The 25152-nt window shown below is 42.1% G+C and overlaps 1 protein-coding gene across 1 annotated transcript in view; it reads right to left on the reverse strand.

Annotated features, from left to right (window-relative positions):
• The window catches only part of SZT2 (SZT2 subunit of KICSTOR complex), a 215035-nt gene that overhangs the window by 88940 nt on the left and 100943 nt on the right, over positions 1-25152 (reverse strand). Inside the window, 4 exon segments of the mRNA XM_085885818.1 lie at positions 5224-5304; positions 5668-5839; positions 13421-13612; positions 13861-14005. Of these exon segments, the coding sequence (XP_085741944.1) occupies positions 5224-5304; positions 5668-5839; positions 13421-13612; positions 13861-14005 (590 nt within the window).

Below are 25152 nucleotides of genomic sequence, written 5' to 3' on the forward strand. Positions count from 1 at the left end.
TTTGTTTTTAATCCTGCTGGGTGTCCATATCATACACCCTCCTCACCAGGACACCTGATGGGGGAGACGGTTTAGTCACCGACAACCCGACCATGGAACAGGTTAGTAGAGGTTTACATGGAACCTGTAGCAAGTCACAGATCTAATCTGGCCTGACCTCACTGACCCACAAACAGCCTCCAATTGTAGTTTGTTTGTGGTAATGTTACTGGGCATGGTTTGTAGGATATTTGTGAAGTTCTTCTTTATCTTTGCCATTGTTACAATTATCACTGGTACAATTTTTGCATTCTTCAGTTTCCAAGATCTTTTCACTTCATTTTTTAAATCCTGGTATTTGGTCATCTTCTTGATTTCTGCATTGTTCTGGAAAAAAATCACTGCGTACTGACTTCTCAACTCGCAATGCCGTCTTTTCTTTTCTTTTATGCCTAAGTACTGCTGTGTATCCGGTCGCAATGCTTCATTTTCTATGTTCACACTCGATGGGATCATCAAGTCATAGGTGTGTATTTCTTCCTCATTTTCAACGATTCCCTTTTTCCATGTTTCCATGAGTTTTCCGAAACTGGGACATTGACATTTTTGCAGATGTGCCAAAGGAATACTCGACAAATATTTTTATGTCTGTAAGTGTACAGTTGTTCTGACATGGGTTTTTTACATCCCAAAGAGAGGCAACTCTTGCTTTCTGTTTCTACCTTGCAGAACCTACACCTGACCAATTGGCTCTGTCCCCCATTTTCTTAAAGCTAGTCGTATAGTGTCCTTGTGAATTTGTGATTTGTTCTCCATCCCAGTTGAGCTGACCTCTTCTTAGCCATTCCACTGAGCCTTCTTTATATCCATAAAACTATCAAACTCCGTTTTTTTATATCTCCATGCTCTTTTAAAGTTTTCCCAGTTGTCAGTGGATATCTGTTCATATTTCATTTTATATTTTTCTTTTGTCTGTTTTGCAATCGAAGGTGCTGTATTCATCGCCGTTTCGGTTTCGTGTGTGACATTCTATTTGTAACTGTCTTGGGAAAAAATTTCCAAGGTGAGTTTAGGCTACTTACTCTGGCTTGCTGTCTTCGTGTCAGTGTCCAAATTGGATTCTGTAGTCTGTTGAACTTTCACATACTCAGCCAATCTGAGTTAAGTGGTTGAGCTCCATCAGGCCGCCGCCTCCGTCTCATCTTGGCAGGTACATTCTCGGGATGCACTGAATTTTGGAGAACATTTTGTAGATGGTGAGGCGTTTCATTGCTTTATCTGGTTTGTTGACTTTCGGTTGTGGCTAGTTTATTATTCTACAACTGTATTGGAACTCTGGTACTGCAAAAGTTTTCTTTGGTAATTAGGTTTCACATTTGTTGGACATAGTTGGTGGCCCTCTTCTACTCCGAGGTATTTGTATGATGCTTTGTTTTGTAGTTCCTGTATTGTTGTATTTAGGTGAATTTTTACATTGCCCATTTTTGTTGGTTTACCTTGAACCAACATGCACTTGGCACACTTATCTCGGTTAAATTCCCTTTGAGTGACGTCACAGTACGATTTCACTAGTTTCAGTTGTTCTGCCAATTTATTATCGTCCGGTGCGAAGAGCTTTAAATCATCCATGTACAGTACAGATGTGTCACTTTCCCTGTTTCTTTGAACATTCTTCTATTGTACGTTAGGGTGTTTCCATGTCCGTGCTCATTAATAAGGTTGCTCAGTGGGTTCAGATCCAGGCAAAACAGGAGGGGTGAAAGGCTATCATCCTGGAAGATTGCACGTCACATCTTCATTCCTCGTATTTCGATATTTCTTTTTCAGTGCTGCAATATCAACGTGGTATTCCAGAGCTCTGTTGCTTTCTCAATCAGTTTGATTATGTGGGGTTAATCTTGTATACTTGCACGCAATTTATCATCCATGGATGTGGGACACTATCCAAAGGTTTTTTTTTAAGCGGTAAAGCCATTTCAATTTTTGACTACGTCTTTCATTCCATCCGTCAAAAATGAAGAAGAATCTAACCCATCGTGTTTAATTCAAGAGTGTTCTGAAGGGTAATTCTAAAGGGTAATTCTAAAGTGTTGTAAAGGGTAATTCTAATGGGTTTTGTTCGTTTCTAGGCTTTGCCAATTTCATTTAAAAATGTCAAACTTAACCACTCCTTTCAGACACGGGTGTGATTTTTATAGTTCATCAACTCTGTGGACAATTTGGTTCTTCTGGTTTTACAGTTCTCGAGTGTGGCCTTGTTTAACAGTCTGTGGTCTATTTTTCTGTAGTATCCTCCATCACATCCCTTCTGTTCTGCCTCTCGGCCTCCTTGTTGTGTGAGGTGGTGGTACATAATTTCTGTGATTATTCCCGTTAGAACTTTGTATGTTGTTGGTCAACAAGTTATTGGTTGATATTTGTGACGTAGTTGGGTTTCTTCAGAGGTGTTGCCTTCTGTAAGCTGCTCATGCATTGCCTTTTCTTCTTGGATAAGTTTTTTGAATGCCCGAGTGCAGTGATTGTGGAGAGCATCTAGTTGCTTTAGTCAGAAGTTTGGAATTCCATCCAGGCAAGGACTTTTTAAATTTGGCATTTTTACAAGTTGTTTTTTTAAAAAAAATTCTTTATCACATCACTGGGGGAATTTCCCTTAGATATTGCTTTTTGTTTTCAAAGTTTCAGATCCAATCCACCTCTTTATTGTGTTATTTTGGATCTTCATAAATTCCTTTCCAGAAATATTCAATTTTTATCTTCTTGAGCGAGATTTGATACATTTTGCTTTTATTTCCCTCGTTTGTGGTGGAATATTTTTTGGTTATTTTCAAATATCTGGTTTTGTTTTCTGCCATTGTTGACTTTGTCATCAATTTTTTTTACTCTTCAATTTTGATTTTGTTTTCAGCACGCATTAACTTGAGGTCTTTGTCTTTAATTTTATATTTTATTTATTTTGGATTCTCTTCTTTAGCTTTGAACTTTGATTTCCTGTGATGAATTGCTGTATTTGTCCTGTTTCGCATCTCAGTCAGTAAGTCAGTTAGTCAGTCTCAGTCAGTCTCTGTCATCTCTGTTTCCATGGTGATATGTGGTTTTCTATTTGTTGTGGGGTCTGGTCTATTCTTCTTTCAGCATTGTTTTCCTGTTACTTTTTCTTGAACTAGTACGTGCCCGTACGTACATGCCCATACGTGCGTGGCCGTACGTGCAAACCCCCCCAAAAAACAAAAACTTTCAAACAAATACACAGGCCATTCCTTCGCTTTCGTAAATGACGACTGCATTGGGGCATTGTGTTTATCTATAAATGTGCATAAGAAATCGAGAAATTATTAGAATACACTAAGTCATTACTATCCGGAAGTCCGTACGTTGTAACCCGTAATGGGGAACGCAGCTGAGGATCTCTTCCCCAACAGCCACGCCTACGCAGCAACGTGTTCTGTCATTGGTTTGGTAAATAAATGGCCATAACTTGGGAAGCACTTGTCCGATTAATATCAAACCTTGAAAAGGCACATCCTCAGGTCCCCAGCAATATACCTGGCAAGTTTCAATTAGATCGGACCAGGAGTTGTCGAGAAACAGCGGTCACACGCACGCACGCACGCACGCACGCACGCACGCACGCACGCACGCACGCTGCTGGAATTATAGATAGATGAGACGTGCTGTTGTATAGCACACAGTATTGATTTCCTTAAAGTGGGATGACTTTCGTATCATTTTACTGAATGAACTGGTTGGCTCTCCTGACTATCATTTTCATCTGTTTGTTGTTTTCTATTCATTGTGGTCCTTCTCTGAGTGGTGTCAATATTATCGCTTCAACTTATTTGGCCAGCTCTTCTTCCAATCTACGCTGCTCTTCATCATCCTCGTCTTGCTCCATTCTGCCGTTCTCCCTCCTCTTCCTGCTCATCATCATCTGTCATTCCAATTTTCATCCCCTCCGTCTGTCAGTGTCACACGGTCCATGTCAGTGGATCCTAACTGTAATTTCCTCTCTTCTCATCAGGTATCTATGGATTACTGATGCAAGTCTTTCATATGTATAAAATGGAACTGCCTCCATTCTGATGACCAATTTCATGTTCTTCAACTGGTCCATAAATCTTGTTCCCCCGCCAGGTATCGCCCACTATTCATGCATATAATACACTTCACAGTTAAGGATGATTTCCTTCTCCTCTGCACTCCAGCTTTGTTTATTTAAGCTTCTTTTCTGAAGCTATATTTTTTATTTTTCTGAGACAGGGAGTACCTTTTCAGCTTCTGGCCTGGGTGTAGATCCCTGTATCTCTGTGAGATGATCTTCCTTCCCACTAGAGGAGGTGCAGACTTATTTTCCACAGCACATACTCTGGCTACTCAGTGTGGCTGCACAAAGGGATTCACATGTAAGAGGTTTCTGTCCTTTTGTTTGAAATATTCTTTTCTTTCTTTCCCAACACAAGATGAGTCTTTTTTCAGACTAAAGGCTCCCACCATCCCCTGGTGCTCCGCTAAGGATTTCTCCCTTCGGGATTTGCTGCTCAGGCCATTCAACAGCTTAACCATGGTGAGAGCAGCATCATAATCACTCAGGGCTTACCTCCCTCTTGTATCCCTGGCCCATAAAACCAGTGACATCCACCAGCATCTCAGCACAAAAATCATCCGGGGCTCAAGGCAGTCTGTTTGAGATGTGACCATTCGCGTGGCAATGTCCCGATCAGCAGGTCGCAAAGCTGCGTCTGCCTCATAGTGACCCACGTCTCCACTTCTGATCGGGTCTCTCCTCTCCCACCACTTTCCTCACTCTCCAAGCTCTCATCACCGACGTCTAGGACTTCTTCATACAGTCTGCCGGAGACACGACCAGCCAGGAAACATCTCGACAGCTTGCAGGCCTTGAAGCTGCTCATGCATCGGAACAGTCTATGCCTCTGCTTCCCAACGAGCCTCTCCATCTTGTTCACAATCTCAGACACCCTTCCAGGGTGCTTCCGCTCTTTTCCCTCCTTTCACTGCTAAGATCAAGGGCCCGTAATCACCATCGACAAACTCGAGCAGGGAGATGAGGCGCTTATGCCAGTGTGTGTGTGTGTGTGTGTGTGTGTGTGTGTGTGTGTGTGTGTGTGTGTGTGTGTGTGTGTGTGTGTGCACAGACATGCTTGTGCACACACATGCGCTTGTGGAGTTGATGAAAAGAAAGATAAGGTATAGAGTTGATGTGAGATCATGCGAGAGAAGGTATTGCACCTGGGATGTTGAAAGACATGAGGTGACAGTTGTGCTCCCTGGTTGTTTTGTACCAGTGAAAATGTGCATCCTTCTGCATCCCTGAGGGCCAAAAATATAATGGAAAGTGGGTGGATTTCCAGTCAATAAAAGAAAACATTTCAAATGAGAGCACTAATGTATATAAATATAAATTAACACAGGAAATGGGAATTCAACCTGGAATCACAGCATCATGAGCTACATTCTCCGTGGAAACAACCAGACAAGCCAACCCGTATAATAATTATTTATGTCCCTCCTGATGTATATGTGCACAATTAGCTTCTCCATAAGCAATGGAGCACTGATGCTACTCCAACACCCATTCCCACTCTCAACTCCTACATCATCCCTTGTGTAGGTTGTGTTCCGCTTCGTCCAACCATTTTATCCTACCAACTTGTCCTTAAAGCTTCAATTTACCTGAAGATCACGTCAGGCTGTGCAGGTGGCATGGCTGTGGGTGATATACAAGACTGTCGAATGCGCTCCAAAGTACAGGAGTAAAGATAGACTGGAAAAGCGAGTCGATTCGACTCAGATTCCTGAAGGGAGGCCGTCCGGCTCACAACAACCCGAGGCCCAGAGGTCAAGCCTTTGAAGACAACAATCAGAACAGCAGGTCAGAAGGATTTCAGCATTACAATTACCATATTTTCCGATGTATAAACTGCGGCCGTATATTAATCACACCCCTGTTTTTCACCCTCAAAATAAATGAATATATTGATCATGTTATTTGCTGATCGAGATCTAAATACGTTTGTACATTAACTTTGTATGTAACAAAGTGACGGAGGTATCAACATGCTTACCGCCATGTCCGCTTAATTTGGTCTAACAGTCTTATTGTCATTTTCAAGAAGTTTAAGAGAGAGTGGAGAAGATTTTTGTTCCGAGAAAAAGGAAGAATAGGGACCCATACCGGTATCACCGATATTTATTGTGGATTTGTGGCCCTGAAAAGGGCCGTTTGGGTTTGACGAAGCTTTTCACCTTAACCCGAGGAAATCCACATCAACAATTCCCTCGTCGAAGACGGCTCCTTGTCCGAATCAGGATAGAGCAAGTCCACGTCGCTGTCACTGCCATTTTCAGCCTCCTCCTCCCAAATGATGTTATCCTCTGTGCCGTACATATTGTTGGAGATGCAGCATTTCAGAAATGATCGCTTGATGATGTCCGGCGGTATTTCCTCCCACACCTTGACGATCCAACCGCAGATCATCGGAAGGTCGACCTTTCTCATCCTCCCGATGAACGTCAGCAGTCTCCCAGTCAACATAATGCTCAGCCAACGTAGTGACAGCTGTAATGTTGAAAGTTCAACCAAGATGCAGGAGGCCAATGCTCCTCGGAATCCGGGTCGAAAATCCCGGTGGGAATCACGTCCTGAAATGTTGATTTTCATCTGTTGAAAATCAACAAGTCCGGGAAATAGGAAAGTTCATTTGTGGTGATTCCACCGAGATGCAGCTAATGTTCCTCGAAACCTGGATCGAATACAAAGGCCTGTGAAGTAAGAAAGTTCATCTTGTCGACGTGAGAAATCCGCGGGAATCAAGTTAGCAACCGCTGATGGAAACGAGGGAAAACAAAGACAACTAGAACGGGCACTCGTAGAGAGCATATACATTCGCTGCCGCTACTGTTTTGTTCTTGGCATAAGAGTGTGGGGAACAGAACAAGGAGCATTTTGGTGCTGATTTCATACGAATCGGATAAGAATTGACTGCGTTATGATAAAAATACGCACATCTGCAAGGTCGTGACCCCCCTGACCTTTGACCCCCAACCGCGAGTAAGGGCAATTACGTCATTGTGTCAAGTTGCATATCACAAGATTGGGCATTAAATTCTGAACATTTTGGCATTAGTTTCATGCAAATTGGATAAAAATTGACCGCGATATGGTAAAAAGATGATTTTGACCTTTTCATGACATTGACCTTGACCTTTGACCCGATTGCTCCCAAAATATAATCAAATGGTCCTTGGCTAATAACCAATCATCCCACCAAATTTCATGCAATTCGGTTTAATACTTTTTAAGTTATGCGAATAACAAACAAATAAATAATCATTGGCATCTCCCACAAACATATATTTTGGTACTGATTATAATGCCAGGATTTGGGACATTTTCTTTTAAAAACAAGGGTAATGACGTAATTGTGTCATGTCGCCCATCACAAGATTGGGCAATGAATTCTGAACATTTTGGCATCGGTTGCATGCCAATTAGATCAAAATTGACCGCGCTATGGTAAAAATACGAATTTGACCTTTGACCCGATCGCTCCCAAAATCTAATCAAATGTTCCTTGGATAATAACCCATCATCCCATCAAATTTCAAGCGATTTGGTTTCATACTTTCTGAGTTATGCGAATAACAAACAAACACACACATATTCACAAATAAACAAATAAATAAATAAATACACAGCGACCAATACATAACCTTTCGCAGAATGCGAAGGTAACCAGGAAGAACAAAGAGAACCAAAAGAACCAAGCTGTACTGGTACTTCTTAAAGCTTCACCGTCCCACGTGGCTCCTCGCTCTCGTGAGATTCTTATTCTTCTTCCTCATAATCCATTTCGTGCACTCATGTAGAAATGTACTTGGAGTTCCTTGGTTGTTCCTCGTTTTAAACCAAAATTACCCCTTGCATCATGTATCCTGCATTTCCTAGCATAGCGTCAGTCTACATGTAAGGAACAAGCTTGGTGGATCAATTCTGCCTGCAATAGATGTTCATGTAGAAAATGATTCATGTAAAAAGATAGTCACCACTACCAAGTCCCTCGTCTATCCACCCCTTCTGCTGCGCACGAACAATGACACCGGCTGGAAACTTGTCTTTGGGCAGCGTCTTCCTCTTGAACACTACATACGAGGGAAGTTCGCCACGCAAGCTAATTTGAGGTGGGTGCTCCGTTATTGGAATCCAGCTGTTGTGAATAATTCTTCTTTTGATACAAGACCAAGTGTTCTTCATCTTCTTATTCTTTTGTGTTTAATGGCGTTTTCAGATCCGCGACGCTCGATAGACGCCATACACCTAAGCTCACGGTGTCTCCGTATTTTAACGAACGCAGTGAGCTTCATACTTAACACGTGCACATGAGAGAATAGGAAACAACAACAACAACAACAACACAATACCCCTGGCTATTTGGAATCCGTGTCGTTAGCTATGACCTTTTGCTTCCAGTTGTTTTTAAACGCTGTGCGGTCTATAAACACGATTGGGTTTTATTTCTATCTTGTGAATATTACTTAACGCGTGCACATGAGAGAATAGGAAACAACAAAAACAACACAATACCCTGGCAATTGTGAATCCGTGTCGTTGGCTATGACCATTTTGCTTCCGTTTTTTTTTTTGCTTCTAGTTTTTTTTTTTGTTTCCGGTTTTTGTCATGGGGAATGATGCATGCCGGGAGATAAAGGCATCGTCGGAGACATGAAAGACCCAAATAATATCAGACATGGTGTATATTTCCTCCACTGATTTTAATAAAGATATCTCCCGCATCATCAAAAAAAATTTTTACTCGTGTGTTGCGAATTCGCACCCCGCCGGCGTGCGAACGACCGTGTGTAGCCAATAGCGGCCACGTCGCCCACCGAACATGCAATTCAGTCGTGACCCTCTCGGAACAACGCCGGGAGCTAGTCACGGGTGGGGGTTTAACCTCAACTCAGTCCGCATTCTACGCGCGCGAAATAGGGTCCGATCGCCGAATGGTCGATTTACCTAAGTACCCGCGCGGATAGGGTACCGAGGAGTTGTACCACGCCACAGGTCGACTCCGGCACGAACCGCTTAAGCGGCTCGTTCCGTGCTACAGGGATAACCGAGCGGAGTTATCGTCGACCTTGACGGTTCAGATTAGTTACCGGGTGTTTTCAACCCACTATTAATCCCTTACGTGATGCAAGATGGAGATTCAAACAAAGGAAAGGACGCAGCGAAACGGGGAACAATTGGACCAGCACATTTATTCCGCGTCACACGGCAGCACGGAAGGCACGTATATTACAGTCAAGCAAGAAAACACAATAAAAGCAAGTGAAGAGACACACGCAGATCTATAACCGAATAATGCAATTCACACGGCAACACTTAAAACAGTTCTACTTCACCAGACTGGCGCCACACACACACGTTTACACAGAACCCAAAAGAAATGGAAGTCGCGACTTTCCTGAGCGTGTCGAGTCCTTGGCGACCGTAACTCCGAGTCCCTCCGGCGTGATCCACTGGGCTCGTGCCTCGCGCCTGCACGTGTCGTCCGCCCAACAGGAACAATCACCAGGGACCAGGTTCGACGACCCGTGGCAATTCGACGACCTGCACCAATTCGACGACTTTCACCCGACCACGACCAGACCCGAACGAACGACAGAACCTCAACCTTTTCCGAACGAACGAACTAAACCAAGAGCAAGGACTCCCCAACAACGCTCGACAATTCTCATTCAGGGACAAGGGAACAGGGACAAGGGAACCGATGACCGGGGACTCTCCACGCCCACCCTTTTGTAGGGTCGGGCTCCGCCCCTCACCCCGCCCCATTCTTGGCTCCTTCCTTCGAGACGCTTCCAGAAAATGCCTCAAAGGGGGGCGTTCCTCTCCCCCGGCCGCGTCACACCGTGCATCCGCCAATTGGGAGAGGACGCGCCACCCCCTCCCCCTTTCTCACCAAGCGCGGGGAAAAATGGCGGGAAAACCCCACAGGCGTTGTTGGTTTTCTTCTCCACGCGCCGTACGACGAGGGAAGGAAGATTCGGGCGGGAGATATTTGCGCGGGCGTTTTGGGCGGGCGTTTTGGGCGGGAGATCTTGGCGGGAGATATTTAAGCGGGAGATCTTGGCGGGAGATATTTAAGCGGGAGTTTTGGGTGGGAGATGCCCCTTCGCACCCTTGTTGCTGCTGCCACTCCGCTCCTTTCATCCGTCCCGCGGAGATCGTGACCGCATGGTGCTCGTTGAATGGAGAGTGGCGAAGATGGTGGTAGCGTAGTTGTGGAAGGTGGCGTCGTGGTGTGAATGGCGTGATTGTTGGTGTCGTGTAGTGAATGGCATGATCGTTGAGATGTTGGTTGTGGCGATGTTCGTTGTTGTTCTTGCACCAAAATAACGACAGCAAAAGAAAAATGACTAACTGAAGAATCGCAGCCCGAATGGATCACATATATTCCCTCTACACAACGGGTTTGGGCTAACTACACATGAACTTACCGATACATCTCACCTGAGGACCCTTCATGGTGTATTGCGAATTTCCACAACCGTAACACGTGATTTACATTATTTGATCGCTAATTCCGAAGTAACCGGAAATTGCATATACAGTTGTGAACAAGTTGTTGGTAAAGTCAGAAGCAAATGTAAGAAGAATACTACATTCACTTCTAGTATTTATTTTTTTAGATTAGATCCTGTTCTCGGCGGTGTAGTTGTCGTTGTGAAGGTAATGTTGAGGTAATAATTATTTTTTCAGATGAGATCCTGTTCTAGGTGGTGTAGTTGTTGTTGTGAAGGTAATGTTGAGGTAATATTTATTTTTTTGAGATGAGATCCTGTTCTAGGCGGTGTAGTTGTCATTGTGAAGGTAATGTAGAGGTATAATGTTGAGGTAATATTTATTTTTTTAGATGAGATCCTGTTCTAGGCGTGTAGTTGTTGTGAAGGTAATGTTGAGGTAATAATTATTTTTTTAGATGAGATCCTGTTCTAGGTGGTGTAGTTGTCATTGTGAAGGTAATGTTGAGGAATTTTTTTTCTTCAGATGAGATCCTCTTCTAGGCAGTGTAGTTGTTGTTGTGAAGGTAATGTAGAGGTATAATGTTGAGGTAATATTAATTTTTTTAGATGAGATCCTGTTCGAGGCGGTGTCGTTGTCGTTGTGAAGGTAATGTTGAGGATTTTTTTATTGAGATGAGATCCTGTTCCAGGCGGTGTAGTTGTTGTTGTGAAGGTAATGTAGAGGTAATATTAATTTTTTTAGAAGAGATCCTGTTCTAGGCGGTGTAGTTGTTGTTGTGAAGGTAATGGTGAGGATTTTTTTTATTTTGAGATGAGATCCTGTTCTAGGTGTGTAGTTGTTGTGAAGGTAATGTTGAGGTAATAATTATTTTTTTAGATGAGATCCTGTTCTAGGTGGTGTAGTTGTCATTGTGAAGGTAATGTTGAGGAATTTTTTTTTCTTCAGATGAGATCCTGTTCTAGGCAGTGTAGTTGTTGTTGTGAAGGTAATGTAGAGGTATAATGTTGAGGTAATATTAATTTTTTTAGATGAGATCCTGTTCGAGGCGGTGTCGTTGTCGTTGTGAAGGTAATGTTGAGGATTTTTTTTTTTGAGATGAGATCCTGTTCCAGGCGGTGTAGTTGTTGTTGTGAAGGTAATGTAGAGGTAATATTAATTTTTTTAGAAGAGATCCTGTTCCAGGCGGTGTAGTTGTCGTTGTGAAGGTAATGGTGAGGATTTTTTTTATTTTGAGATGAGATCCTGTTCCAGGCGGTGTAGTTGTTGTTGTGAAGGTAATGTTAAGGTAATATTTTTTTTTTTAGATGAGATCCTGTTCTAGGCGGTGTAGTTGTTGTTGTGAAGGTAATGTTAAGGTAATATTTATTTTTTCAGAGCAAAAAGACGGTTTAATTTGATATATTTAAGAAGCGGAGGTAAGAAGAATTCTACGTTCGCTTCTCGGCTTTGCCTATTCCATATTATTTATTTAATTTCCACACACCATTAATAAAACATTGCACACACTCTTAACATGAACCGATTTTCAAAATATAAATGGTGGAATTGAGCTTCACAGCAGTCCTAACTGCTACACAAGTGTTCATTTATAACATAATTGAAATTCAGCATTGATTGTATTTAAGACAGATTTTTTTATGTACCCGTGTATTAACTGCACCCCTAACTTTTACCTTTTTTTGCCGATAAAAAGTGCGGTTTATACACTACAAAATACGGTAATTAGCAGAGTTTTATGTCTCGGGTCGTTTCAAGGTTTGGTCATACTTACCCAGGTTTATTATCATTACCGGTAGTGGAACCATGCGAGTTAACATTCATGACAAACTTTAGTGTGAAAAGATAAAGTGAAGCATCAGTGAAGAAAAGATAAAGTGGAATCACTTCATCAGCAAGCTGTCAGCAAAACATCCATGTCAAAAATTATTCATCATTGGACCATCCACTGAATTGGCAGTGAGAATGTTCAGAAATACATGGAATTTGAAATCTCTTGACCCTTTGAACCCTGGGCTTTTACCCTTGGATTTTCGGCTCCCCCACCCTGGGCTCCCTGGAGAAAAATCCGGCCGCTCGGGTATATGGAGGTTTGAATAACGGCTGGTAAAACGGCTGCTCGGGTTCAAAGGGTTAAAGTAGGTCGGTCCGTCTCAACAAGCTGGAACACATTCATCATCAAAGTTCTTTTCAACAAATTGGCCACCATTACCAAATCAGGACAACAAATTAATGGAAAACTAGAACGCACCCTTCGACGTCGCGATTTCGACCGATATTTCTCTGCTCACATTACATCATTATTGTATTGTATCAAGTTTGTATCAAGTTTGATTTAAATCCCTTCAGCTGTTCTCAAGTATCACATTTATACCTGATAAATAATTGACAATAATGATAATAAATCATGATACATACTCTGACCTCTTGATGCCAAAATCTAATCAGTTCATTTTTGCATCATAAAACATACTTATACCAAGTTTGGTCAAAATCCCATCACTGCCTCACAAGCTAGCATGGTAACATAATTACCTTTAATGAGACCTCTGACCTTTGACCCCTTGATCCCATAATCTAATCAGTTTATGTATACATCATGATACATACTTGTACCAAGTTTGACTTTGATCCCTTCAGCCATTTATAAGTTATCACTGAAACGAAAACCTATTACGTATGGATGGACAAGCCAAAAACATAATGCTGACGACGAGGAAATTAAAAAAAACAAAAATTGTACTACATTTTATCAATGAAATCACTCTGCTGTCTCCATCTTGTTTGCCACACCTCCCCTCTTCCCTCATTCTTTACACCTTTAATTCGTAAAGATTATTTCAATGACTCCATAGCGTTCTGCAGGTATTTATTAAAAAGTCTTTGTTTCAGCCTCACCCTCCATCATGGCACTATTCTGCCCATGCTCACCCTCTTGGTCCTGCTTCATGACAAGTGGAGGGGATGATGGTGGTGAATAGCTTCTGGAAGTGGCAGAGCAACTTTGAGCAAGATCTCCCTCAAAATTATTCTCAGCCTGGTTGGATTCCGATGTCAATGAGGAAGTATGACCCATGAGGCACTGGACGTCTGAAACGAAAGCATCAGCAGAAGCAAAAGAGGAACTTCGTAGTTTTATATTATTCTTATTTGTGCTTCGTTTATCAATTGTCACTGAAGCCGAAATTGAGAACGAGCTGAGGGTTACCGCGACCTTTTTTGTTGCTTTTCCATCAGAGATGGTAATTCTGTACTTCAGTCAATGGCAGTTTTTAAAAACAAACAACTAAGCATCCACACTCAGTTTCCCTGCTTCCCTTGCTTAGATTTTGGTTTACCAGAAAAGGAAGCTGGCATAAACAATAAGAAGATCCTCCCAGGTCCTGCTGCTTTCACATAGCATCGCCAACGAGGTGCTGCCGACTCATCTTTGGATGATGCATGCTTTTTCATGCCCTCGGTTTGAGCTGCATTATGTGCGACCTGCAATGAACCAGGAACAGAAGGGGTTTTTCCAATAGGAGGAGAGCAACAATTCATGATGAAGCCTCAGCAGCAATTTCAAAATAGAAAACAGAAAAGAAAAAAATGTCACAAAAGAAAATTTAAATTTTGCTGGGCCTGGAAATTCATTATTTTTATTTTTAAATTGGTAAAAGTTATCTCCCTAAACAAAGGTGTGCTTTTTGGGAGTCAACAAAATGAAACTGCAACAGTACAGTCCATGCAAGTGGAGTGCCAAGTTGAAAATATTGTAACGGCTGTGGAAATTCGCAGAACACCATATAGGGCCTTAGTTCAGTTATGCCGATAAGTCCGTGTTCAGTGAGATTTCCCCACCGTTGTTTAATGGGATTTATTCGTGTCACCCGGGCTGTGATCTTTGAGTTAGCCGTTTTTCTTTCGCTATCATTATTTTGGACCAACCACTTCACCACAACCACGATCAACACCAACCACGATCGCCTCAACCACCAAGCCCAACAACCACTATCGCCTCAACCACCAACCACAACAACCACGCCGCCTCAACCACCACCGCATTTTCTACCTCGGCACAAGGTTGTCAGAGGCCTGGCCTTCGTTGAGGGAAAGCAGGCGCCCCCGTCCCCCCCTCCCCCGAACGAATGGCGTCTCCGTGGTGGATTTCACCCTGCAAGGGACAAGGACAACTACCGCGGCGGCACGCGTCCCTAATTTGGCGGGAAAACGCTTCCTTCTGGAAGTTTCCCGCATGTTCTGGAAAGAAGGGTGGGAGTTGAGGAGGGGCGGGGCATGGGTATAAAAGGGGCGGGGCGTAAAAGGAGGAACGCGACCGCGGAAAAAGAAGTGGGAGAGTCGTCACCAGGAACGCGAGCACTGAGGAAAATATATATGTGTCTGTCTGTCTGTCTGTCTGTCTGTCTGTCTGTCTGTCTGTCTGTCTGTCTGTCTGTCTGTCTCTCTCTCTCTCTCTCTCTCTCTCTCTCTCTCCCTATTGGTCGTTTGTTTTCTGGGCGTGGTGTCATGGCCGTCGTGGGCTGCTGTTCTGTGTTGTGGTGAGTTTTCAGGGTCGTTTTCGTCCCTTCCCTCCCCCCTCCCTCTTCCCCTTTTCCTTCCTGTTGTGTTCTGTGGTGTTTTATTCGTGGTTTTTCTCCTCTGTTATCGTTGAGAGAGAGAAAGAGTGAGAGCTGGCCCTCCCTTTGGGCACGGCCTACCCGTTTAGGTTAAGGATAGATTTTGCTTTGAGGTTTTGCTCTCTGCTTTAAACCTGTTTTATTTTAATTTATTTTGTTCTCTTCTTTCAAGTTCGTTTTTGTTAACTCCCTCTTTCCCAAAGTCAGAGGAAGTTGGAGTGCCTTGTTGACTTCCTTTTCCCGAGGTAGCGAGGAGGTTGGGCCCCGTGTACTTAAACATGGCGGCTGCTCGTTCACAGCAATATGCTGCATTCGAGCATTTATCACGTAAACACGGTATAGCTTGCTCTCCACCGGAAGGTGTTACGGTGGAAGCGATTGTCATGGCAATCGGGAACATAATCGGTTTTGAAAAGGTACGTGCTGCTTCACGTATGAATAAGCGTGTGATCATTTTTGTATCTGATGAAGCGTTCGTTGCTCCAATTGTTGAACAAGGCTTGGCCCTTGACTCTGGGACATTTGTAATGGCATACCCCCTTGACTCTTGTGCACAAAGGGTAGTAATTAGTAATCTCCCACCTTTCCTAAAGAATGACTTAATACTTTCAGCCTTGCAGCGCTATGGTGATTGTGTGTCTCCATTAATAATGCTCCGTCGGCTTTAAAGACAAACGGGTAAGCCATGTCATGAGCTTCCGCAGACAAGTATTTATGGTACTTAAAAAAGAATATGCTTCACTTAACATTATTATGAAGTTCGCTTCAAATGGTCATAACTATCAAGTATATGTCTCTACCGATACCCTAAAGTGTTTTGGTTGTGGAGCGATTGGACATATGAAACAGTTCTGTCCACTCAGTCAGAAACAACCTCCCCTCAATGCTCCGAGTAATGATTTTCAGACTAATACTATCACCTTCACCCGAAATGATTATCCTCCCCCCAATGTTACTGACTCCGTCGGTAACGATCCCCTCCCCAGCATTACTGACACTGCTCGTAAGGTCTGCCTCCAACGTCACTGACTGTGCTCATAACGATCCTCTTCCCAACGTTAATGATTCTGTTGGTGACGATCCTTGCCTTAATATTAATATCACCAACTCAGTAAATAACGTTGAGCTTCAGTCGAATGTTGCAGCTTCCCTTTCAACAAATAAACAAGATAGGCCTTTAGTAATTGAAGAGTTGACACAAGCACTTGTAATGAACAGATGGACACCACAAACGAGGGTTTCGTTACTGTTTCAAAAGTTAAAAAACGCAAGTCTGTTGTCAGAAACGTATCACCCTTCGGGAAACGACCAACCAACATGAGCATAAATGGCACTGAAATCTCACTTTCCAACCAATTTGCCTTGTTAGAAGAAGAGGAAAAATCGGATGTTTTACTCAATAATAATATTAATGATGATGGAGTAGATGCCAAATCATTAATATCGAAAGACTGTATTCCTGACCCCCTAGAATGTACCGCTTCACAAAAGGGGGCCTCTCCCCATAACGTAGAGCAGTGTTACGAATGCCATGATAATGCTAAAACACCTACCCGAACTGACAAAACTGGTACTCCCACCGTGCCTGACAAATCTGAGGTCCCCGGTCAAATTGATGGAACCTCCCTCCCATGTACAGTTACCCCAGTCAAAATCAACACACCGGATGTACAGATTGATTGTAATTTGGAGGCAGCCGTGCCTGTGATATCTAATGAAGTCACTGCTGAAGGACAGCAGGGTATTGTCGCAGATAGTATGGGGGGATACGAGTCTGACGGGACATCTTCTTCTGTCTCTGTTTCAAGTGATGCGGGTAGCGATACTTCTTCTCTAAAGCTGGAAGACGCTTCTTCAATTTCCCCAGATACTATTCACACCTTCTTGCACAAAAGTTTTCGAAAAAAGAATGTCAAAATTAAAGACAATTTTCCAGTTCTAGAAGACTTTATTCAAGTGACCCGAATAATGATTTCCAGACCTGATCGATACAATCTTACTGACCCTCAACGTCATCGTTTGAGGAAATTTTTAAGTCGTGCTCGGAACAAACTCAAAAATCATGGTTGATGCTGTTCTACCTGATGACCTCTGTCCTTTCCCCTCTTCATACCTTCGATGAAAATATCCATTGCAAGCTTAAATATCAATGGTGGTCGTAATTCTCTCCGTAAAGTGCAAGTTAAGCAACTAATCGAGTGCAACAAGGTTGATATCTTATTATTACAAGAAACTCATTCCACTGACTTCCTCAGCTGAATGGGAATTATTTCTTAAAGGACATTGGTTCTATAGCAGTCTTTCAAGTCCGATTGCCGGGATAGCCATCTACTTTCAGCAAACTCTTCCTTTAACTTTAGTCTCCTTCCAAGAAATTGTAAAAGGACATTTAGCTTCCCTGACATTTTCCATTCGTCAGCAGCTTTTCACCATTGTCAATCTATATGCTCCCAGCACAAATCCTGAAAGATCTTTTTTTGATTGTCTTTAATCATTCCTTGCTAATATCCCCCCCCCCCCGGACCACTTTCTATGTCTCGGAGGTGATTTTAATTGTACACTAAACCCCCCTCTTGATAGGAATGGTGCTGAGCCACATGCAGCCAGTACGAGAGCTCTTGCTCGCTCCATTTCAAAATTCAAGTTGACTGACATTTGGCGACTGCAGCATCCGACACAACAACAATTTACTTGGTGTCGCTGTTCTAACAATCGAGTGTCTTCAGCTCGACTTGATAAATTCTACATTTTCTTAACCTAGTCTTAAACACCTCTATTCTCCCATCTGGGTTTTCTGATCACCATGTTGTTGTTATGCAGTTTCAACTGCCACGAGTTAAGAGGGGGAGCCCTTATTGGAAGTTTAACACAGCACTTCTTCAAAATGATTTATTTGTTACTTCCTTTAAAACCTTTTGGGCACATTACATCACGATTGATCAGAAGTTCTCTTGTCAACCTCAGTGGTGGGACAATACCAAAATTCAAATTGGAGTTTTCTGTCAAAACTTCTCACGAGACAGTACTCTGAATCGCAACATTGACATAGAATTAGTGAAGACACAAATTCTAAACTTGCAAAATACAGTGTCCTCCTCTAATGACAATAGACAGCAGCAAATGTTGCATGAAAAGAAAGCTCTTCTGAACGAGTTATTGGTCGAGAAGGCAAAAGGTGCACTCCTTCGAATGAGAATGATTCACCAACAGCAACTAAACACTCCCAGTAGTTTCTTCTTCAAGTTGGAAACAACTTTCACAAGTCAGAAACAAATATTATCCTTGCTTTCTGCTGATGGAAAGACGCTGACTGATCCGAGTGGTATTAAACTCACTGTTAAAAATTATTTTTCAAACCTCTATTCTGCCAAGCATACTTCGTTAAACCACACGCATCTTTTTACTACTTCCTTACCTGCACTTACTGAAACACAGAAATTGACTGTTGAAGGTGAAATAACCTTGGATGAACTTACAAGTGTTGTAAAAACCTTGCCCACCAGCAGAGCACCTGGGTTATATGGGTTGCCAGGAGAATTCCACAGCGCTTTCTGGGATCTGCTGGGACCATGTCTATTAATAGTCTTTCAAGAAAGCATACAAGCTGGTGAACTTCCTTTGAGCTGCAGACGTGCTATCCTCTCACTAATCCCCCAAAAAGGTGACCTTCAACTTGTTGAGAACTGGTGCCAAATCTCTCTACTTTCTGCTGATTATAAAATCCTGTCCAAATTACTTGCCAATCGTTTAAAAGTTATAATAGGACACATTGTAACTCCTGACCAGTCCCATTGCATTCCTGGTCGATCAATATTTAACAATATATTTTCTGTTCGTGATTTGATTTCGATTTGCCATTGTCAGAACGTCAATACTGGGCTGATCTTTCTCGATCAAGAAAAAGCTTACGATTACGAAAAAACGTTAACGTTGACCATTCATATTTATTTGAAGTTTTAAAGGGGTTTGGATCTTTCTTTATTTCCTGCATTAAGTTGCTGTATCACAATAATTCCAGTCTACTAAACATTAACAACACTTTGTGTTCACCTTTCCAGTTCAGCGAGGAATTAGACAAGTTGCCCTCTTTCTGGGTACCTGTACTCCCTTTTCATTGAACCCTTGCTCATTCATTTACACCACAAGCTCTCTGGTTTTTCAGTGGTACCTTCAGTTAAGGTTCTTGCATATGCTGACGATCTGTGTGTAATTGTCAATACTCAATCTGACATTGCTGCTCTTACAAATGCTCTACAAAATTTTAATCTTGCATCTTCTGCTACTGTTAACTGGAGAAAGAGTAGAGCGTTGTGCCTTGGTCCTTCAGAGTTATTTATCCCACCTCCGCTGCCTAATGCCTTGCAGTGGAGGCATGATGGTGTTAAACATCTGGGTGTTTTTCTCGGGAACATGACCTTCTCTTTAAACAATTGGGACCAGATGGTGGATCAAATCTCTCACACCCTTAATTGCTGGAAAAGTTTATCCAGCTTACTATCTTACAGAGGTAGAGTGCTAATAATCAATAATTTAGCTGCTTACAAACTCTGGCTGATGTTGGCGGATGATTGCCTTACAACCCCCCCCAAATCACTAAGCCTGAATTTGCAACGAATCCTTGTTAACTTTTTCTGGAATGGTATGCACCGGCTCCGAGCAGATCTTCTGAGTGTCCCGCTAGAAAAAGGCGGTCAAGGAATCGTGGACATTACCAGCAAAATACTGTCCTTTCGACTGACTACCTTGCGTCAACTTCTATACAAGGAGGTCCTGTCCTCGCGGCCGCTGGCTTCCTGTTTGCTCCTGCAAGCTGGTAAGCTCAAGTATGGACTTGAACTTGTTCTACTTGATCTGCAGCGAGTTGACACCTCCTTACTGCCCTCATTCTATCAAAGTCTCCTAAATGCCAGTCAATGCCTCCTTTCAGTAAGAAACAAGGATTCGTCTAAATTTAGTAATTTAATGCGTGAACCTGTTTTTTACAACAGCCTCTTTCACCATGATTTTCAAAGCAGGTCCCTCATTCAATCCTTCATTGAATCTGGCTTCTTCCTTGTGGAGGACTTTGTCAATCACACATATTCTGAATGGCAGACTCCGAACCAGATATTGGAAGCTTGCAATGTAAAAGCAACACGAATAATTGGACTAATTCTACATTCAATTGTTAAAGTTTTCAATCTTTTTAATTTATCGTGGCCTCCATCACATGATGTTCAAAGTGAAAGTACAACACAACCTGACTTCCCTGATTTCGTTTTTTCTAACGCTCCTTCCATCAAGCCTCTACAAACATGTACAAAGACTGCCATGTATGTGTAATGTTTCAATGTTATTACCTCTGCCAACCCCAATAATGCACTGACTACCCACTGGAAAGAGCTTCTGCCCGCAGGGGTTCCATCATCTCCCACCTGGTCTTCCATGTACACATCACCTGTATCTAAACGTGCCGGAGACATACAGTGGAGACTCGCACACTATTCCTTGACTTCAACCGTTTTTCTCAAAAGATTGAACCTTGTTTCGTCCGATGAATGTCCTTTTTGCCATCAATCCGAGGATGTTTTCCATGCTTATGTTGGTTGTCAAAGGTTGATCCCACTGTTTAAACTCTTGAAACTTTTTTCCAAAGATTAGGCTTTTGCTTTTCATTCCACTATTTTATTTTCTGTACACCGGTATCTAACAAGAATGTCGGAATTTAAGTTGCTCATTTCCTGCTCGCTGAAGCGAAACTCGCAATATAAATCACTCACCAGAAGATGGTTTCTGGTGATAATTCACAGGAATGCAGCGCTCTGCTTGCCTTTAAAGGAAGGCTCTGTGTGTGTCCATCTCAAAATGGAATTCCTGTTTTATCGAGAGAGTTCGCGAATTAATGGCTTCATTGACAAATGGTGTAAAATTGAAGTGTTGTGCAGAGTGGAAGGAGAAAATTTATTAACCTCTGCCATCTTCGAAGATGGATGGAGGTTAGTTTTCACCCCTTTCTGTTTGTTACTTACGAAATGTTTAGATTTCGTAAGTATATTGATGCCTTCCGTTTCTGTTTGTTTGTTTGTTTGTAGGCACGATAACTCGAGAACGGAAGAAGCTACCAATGTCAAATTACAGCACGTGATTCAGGAGGGTGATGGCTAGTGCTAATTAGATTTTGGTCAAAATCGGTCAAAGGTCAAGGTCACGGTGAGGTCAAATATTCGATTTTTGATGGTTTGGTACAGATAACTCGAGAACGGAAGAAGCTACCAATGTCAAATTACACCACATGATTCAGGAGGGTGGTGGCTAGTGCTGATTAGATTTTGGTCAAAATCGCTCAAAGGTCAAGGGCACAGTGAGGTCAAACATCCAAAACACTCGATTTTTGATGGTTTGGTACAGAATCATCTTAGAAACTTCTGGTTTGCGTCGCTACGTTCTCTCGAGACAGCTTTTATTAGACAAGGTTAGTGGTCAAGTTGACGATTTCGTAAGTAGCAGTCTATGACTGCTTGTTTGTTTGTTTGTAGGCATGATAACTCGAGAACGGAAGAAGCTACCAATGTCAAATTACACCACGTGATTCAGGACGGTGATGGTGAGTGCTGATTAGATTTTGGTCAAAATCGGTCAAAGGTCAAGGTCACAGTGAGGTCAAAAATTCAATTTTTGATGGTTTGGTACATAATCATGGTAGAAACTTCTGGTTTGCATCGCTACCTTCTCCAGAAACAGCTTTTATTAAACAAGGTCAGAGGTCAAGTTGACGATTTCTAAAGTACCAGTCTATGACTGCTTGTTACTTATGAAATCTAAAGATTTCGTAAGTATATTGATGCCTTCCGTTTCTGTTTGTTTGTTACTTACGAAATCTAAAGATTTCTTAAGTATATTGATGACTTCCGTTTCTGTTTGTTTGTTTGTTTGTTTGTAGGCACGATAACTCGAGAACGGAAGAAGCTACCAATGTCAAATTGCACCACGTGATTCAGGAGGGTGATGGCTAGTGCTGATTAGATTTTGGTCAAAATCAGTCAAAGGTCAAGGTCACAGTGAGGTCAAATATTCGATTCTTGATGGTTTGGTACAGATAACTCGAGAACAGAAGAAGCTACCAATGTCAAATTACACCACGTGATTCAGGAGGGTGGTGGCGAGCGCTGATTAGATTTTGGTCAAAATCGGTCAAAGGTCAAGGTCACAGTGAAGTCAAACATCCAAAAAATGATAACTCGAGAACGGAAGAAGCTTCCAATGTCAAATTATACCACGTGATTCAGGAGGGTGGTGGCGAGCGCTGATTAGATTTTGGTCAAAATCGGTCAAAGGTCAAGGTCACAGTGAAGTCAAACATCCAAAACATTCGATTTTTGATGGTTTGGTACAGAATCATCGTAGAAACTTCTGGTTTGCGTCGCTACCTTCTCGAGAGACCTTTTATTAGACAAGGTCAGAGGTCAAGTTGACGATTTCGTAAGTATCAGTCTATGACTGCTTGTTTGTTTGTTTGTTTGTGAACAGTATTACGGAAAAACTCCTCGACAGATTTCAACGAAACTTGGTGGGGGGGGGGGTTAGGTATGGTCCAAGGATCATGCCATTAAATTTTGGACTTGGCTAGTGCTGATTTTTTTGGCCCCTAGTGAGGGGCTAGCCCCCCACCCCAAAAGTTGTTAGAGACAAAAAAAAAATTTTTTTTTTTTGCATTTCTACATGTTTTCAGTGATTTCCACCCCCCCAAAAAAACTTTTTTACCCCCCCCAAAAATAGAGAATTTTTTTTAATTTCTACATGTTTTAAGTGATTTCCAACCTCCCCACAAAAATTTTTTTACCCCCCCCAAAAAAAATTTAGAGAAATTTATTTTTTGCATTTCTATATGTTTTAAGTGATTTCCAACCCCCCCGCAAAAAAATTGTTACCCCCCAAAAAAATAGAGAATTTCTTTTGCAATTCTACATGTTTTAAGTGATTTCCAACCCCCCCAAAAGAAATAGTTGGAGAAAATTTTTTTTTTTGCATTTCTACATGTTTTCAGTGATTTCCAACCCCACCCCCCCAAAAAAAAAAATTGTTGGAGAAAAAAAAAATTTCTTGCAACTTTTTTTTCAACAAAATTTAGATTTTTATTTTTTTTACATGTTTTAAGTGATTTCCAACCCCCCCCCCCCCAAAAAAAAAAAACCTTGGAGAAAAGAACTATAACTGTCAGCACTGTTGACATCATATTTAATGAAAAAGATATAAGGTTCACTTGAGTGACCCAGCAGTATTGGCGGCGGAGGTTTTGCACTCTCCCGAGTGCTCCCCCTCTAGTTCTTATTGTATTAATTTAACATCTTAAGTTATTCCTGATTGAATCTGTACAATGTTGCATCACTTGTTTCTTTTTGTACATTTTGTAATAAAAGGACATAAAAGTCAATGTCTGTCTGTCTGTCTGTCTGTCTGTCTGTCTGTCTGTCTGTCTGTCTGTCTGTCTGTCTCTCTCTCTCTCTCTCTTTCTCTCTCTCTCTCTCTCTCTCTCTCTCTCTCTCTCTCTCTCTCTCTCTCTCTCTCTCAGGATCGTGAGTGAGGTGGCGCTCCGGACCGAGGGCTCTCTGGGTCAGTCGTGACGAGAACGGGCGAAGGAGGACGGAGTCCCAGGAAATCACCACACGTCACGTTTTCCTTCCTTCTTTTTCTTTTCGGGGTTTTCGTATGAATGTTGTGGCACCAAGTCCCGCAAGTAGAACTGTGTAAGTGCTTGTAAATAATAATAAAAAAAAAATAATAATAATAATAAAACGGTTGTAGTTCTTCTTGTCGTGCTTTTCTTTGCCTTGCCAAAATGTATACGTGTATGCCAGCATATGTGCTATGGTAATAAATGTCCTTGTGTGAATGTTAACCTGTTTGTTGTGTCCTCTTTCCCCAATTGAACTGCTATCTTGCTTTCGGAATAATAGCGGGCTTTTTAATAGCCGATAAAAGAATTGGGTCCAGCGAGGTCTCGTGATAATACACCGCTTGGTTATCCCAGAACGGAACGAACCGCTTAAGCGGTTCGTGTCAAAGCAGGCCTCGCTGAGGTACGGTCTCTCGGTAGGCTGCCCTCGCGAATACTTAGGTATATCGATTAATTTGGCGATTGACCCTGTCGCGCGCGGGTAGCACATTGACTAGGCCGTGGTGTGCGCTTAGAACACACCCGTGACTGGTTTTCAGCGTTGTTCCGGAAAGTCGCGACTGAATTGTCCATCCGGTGGGAGAGAGGCGGCTGCCATTGGCTAAAGCGGCTGTTCGCACGCTGGGTGGGCGGTAAATTCGTAACTGTATATTATATATATATATATATATATATATATATATATATATATATATATATATATATATATATATATATATATATATATATATGTACATGAAACAATATTGATTGTATTTAAATTGTCACTTGAATTATTCATTCGTTGTACAATAAAAGTGGCAACAAATGCTTAGAAAAACTCAAACAGTGTTTTGTATACCTCGAAATTACATAGCAAAAAATACAAGAAGAGTATCGAGACGAGATGAGCTTTGACTGAATGGAGCTCACAAATTGTTTGTGTGTGACGACTCATGAGAGAACTGTGTGAGGCCTCCATGAATGAACAGAGCTCACAAGTTGTTTGTGAGTGACAACTAGAGGACTGTGTGAGGCCTCCATTAATGAACAGAGCTCACAAGTTGTTTGTGAGTGACAACTAGAGGACTGTGTGAGGCCTCCATGAATGAACAGAGCTCAAGTTTTTTTGGATGTAAGGACAGTGCTCACAAGAGGACTGTGTGAGGCCTCTATGACTGAATAGAACTCACAAGTTATTAGTGTGTGAGGAGGTATAGCTGAAGGAACACTTAACAATGGCAGCCACAAAACAAGATCTGCACCAGGGTTTGAAGTAATCAAAAGAATACCCCATTCAGATGATACATTGCAGATAGAAAAAGTCAACACCACCTTTCAAAATTTTCACCTTTTGTTGCTCTTTAGTCTGGAATTAAATT

Source organism: Eptatretus burgeri, chromosome 6 (genome assembly GCF_056783735.1).
Source record: "Eptatretus burgeri isolate ZD-2024b chromosome 6, Ebu_testis_v1, whole genome shotgun sequence".
Classification (NCBI taxonomy): Eukaryota; Metazoa; Chordata; class Myxini; order Myxiniformes; family Myxinidae; genus Eptatretus; species Eptatretus burgeri.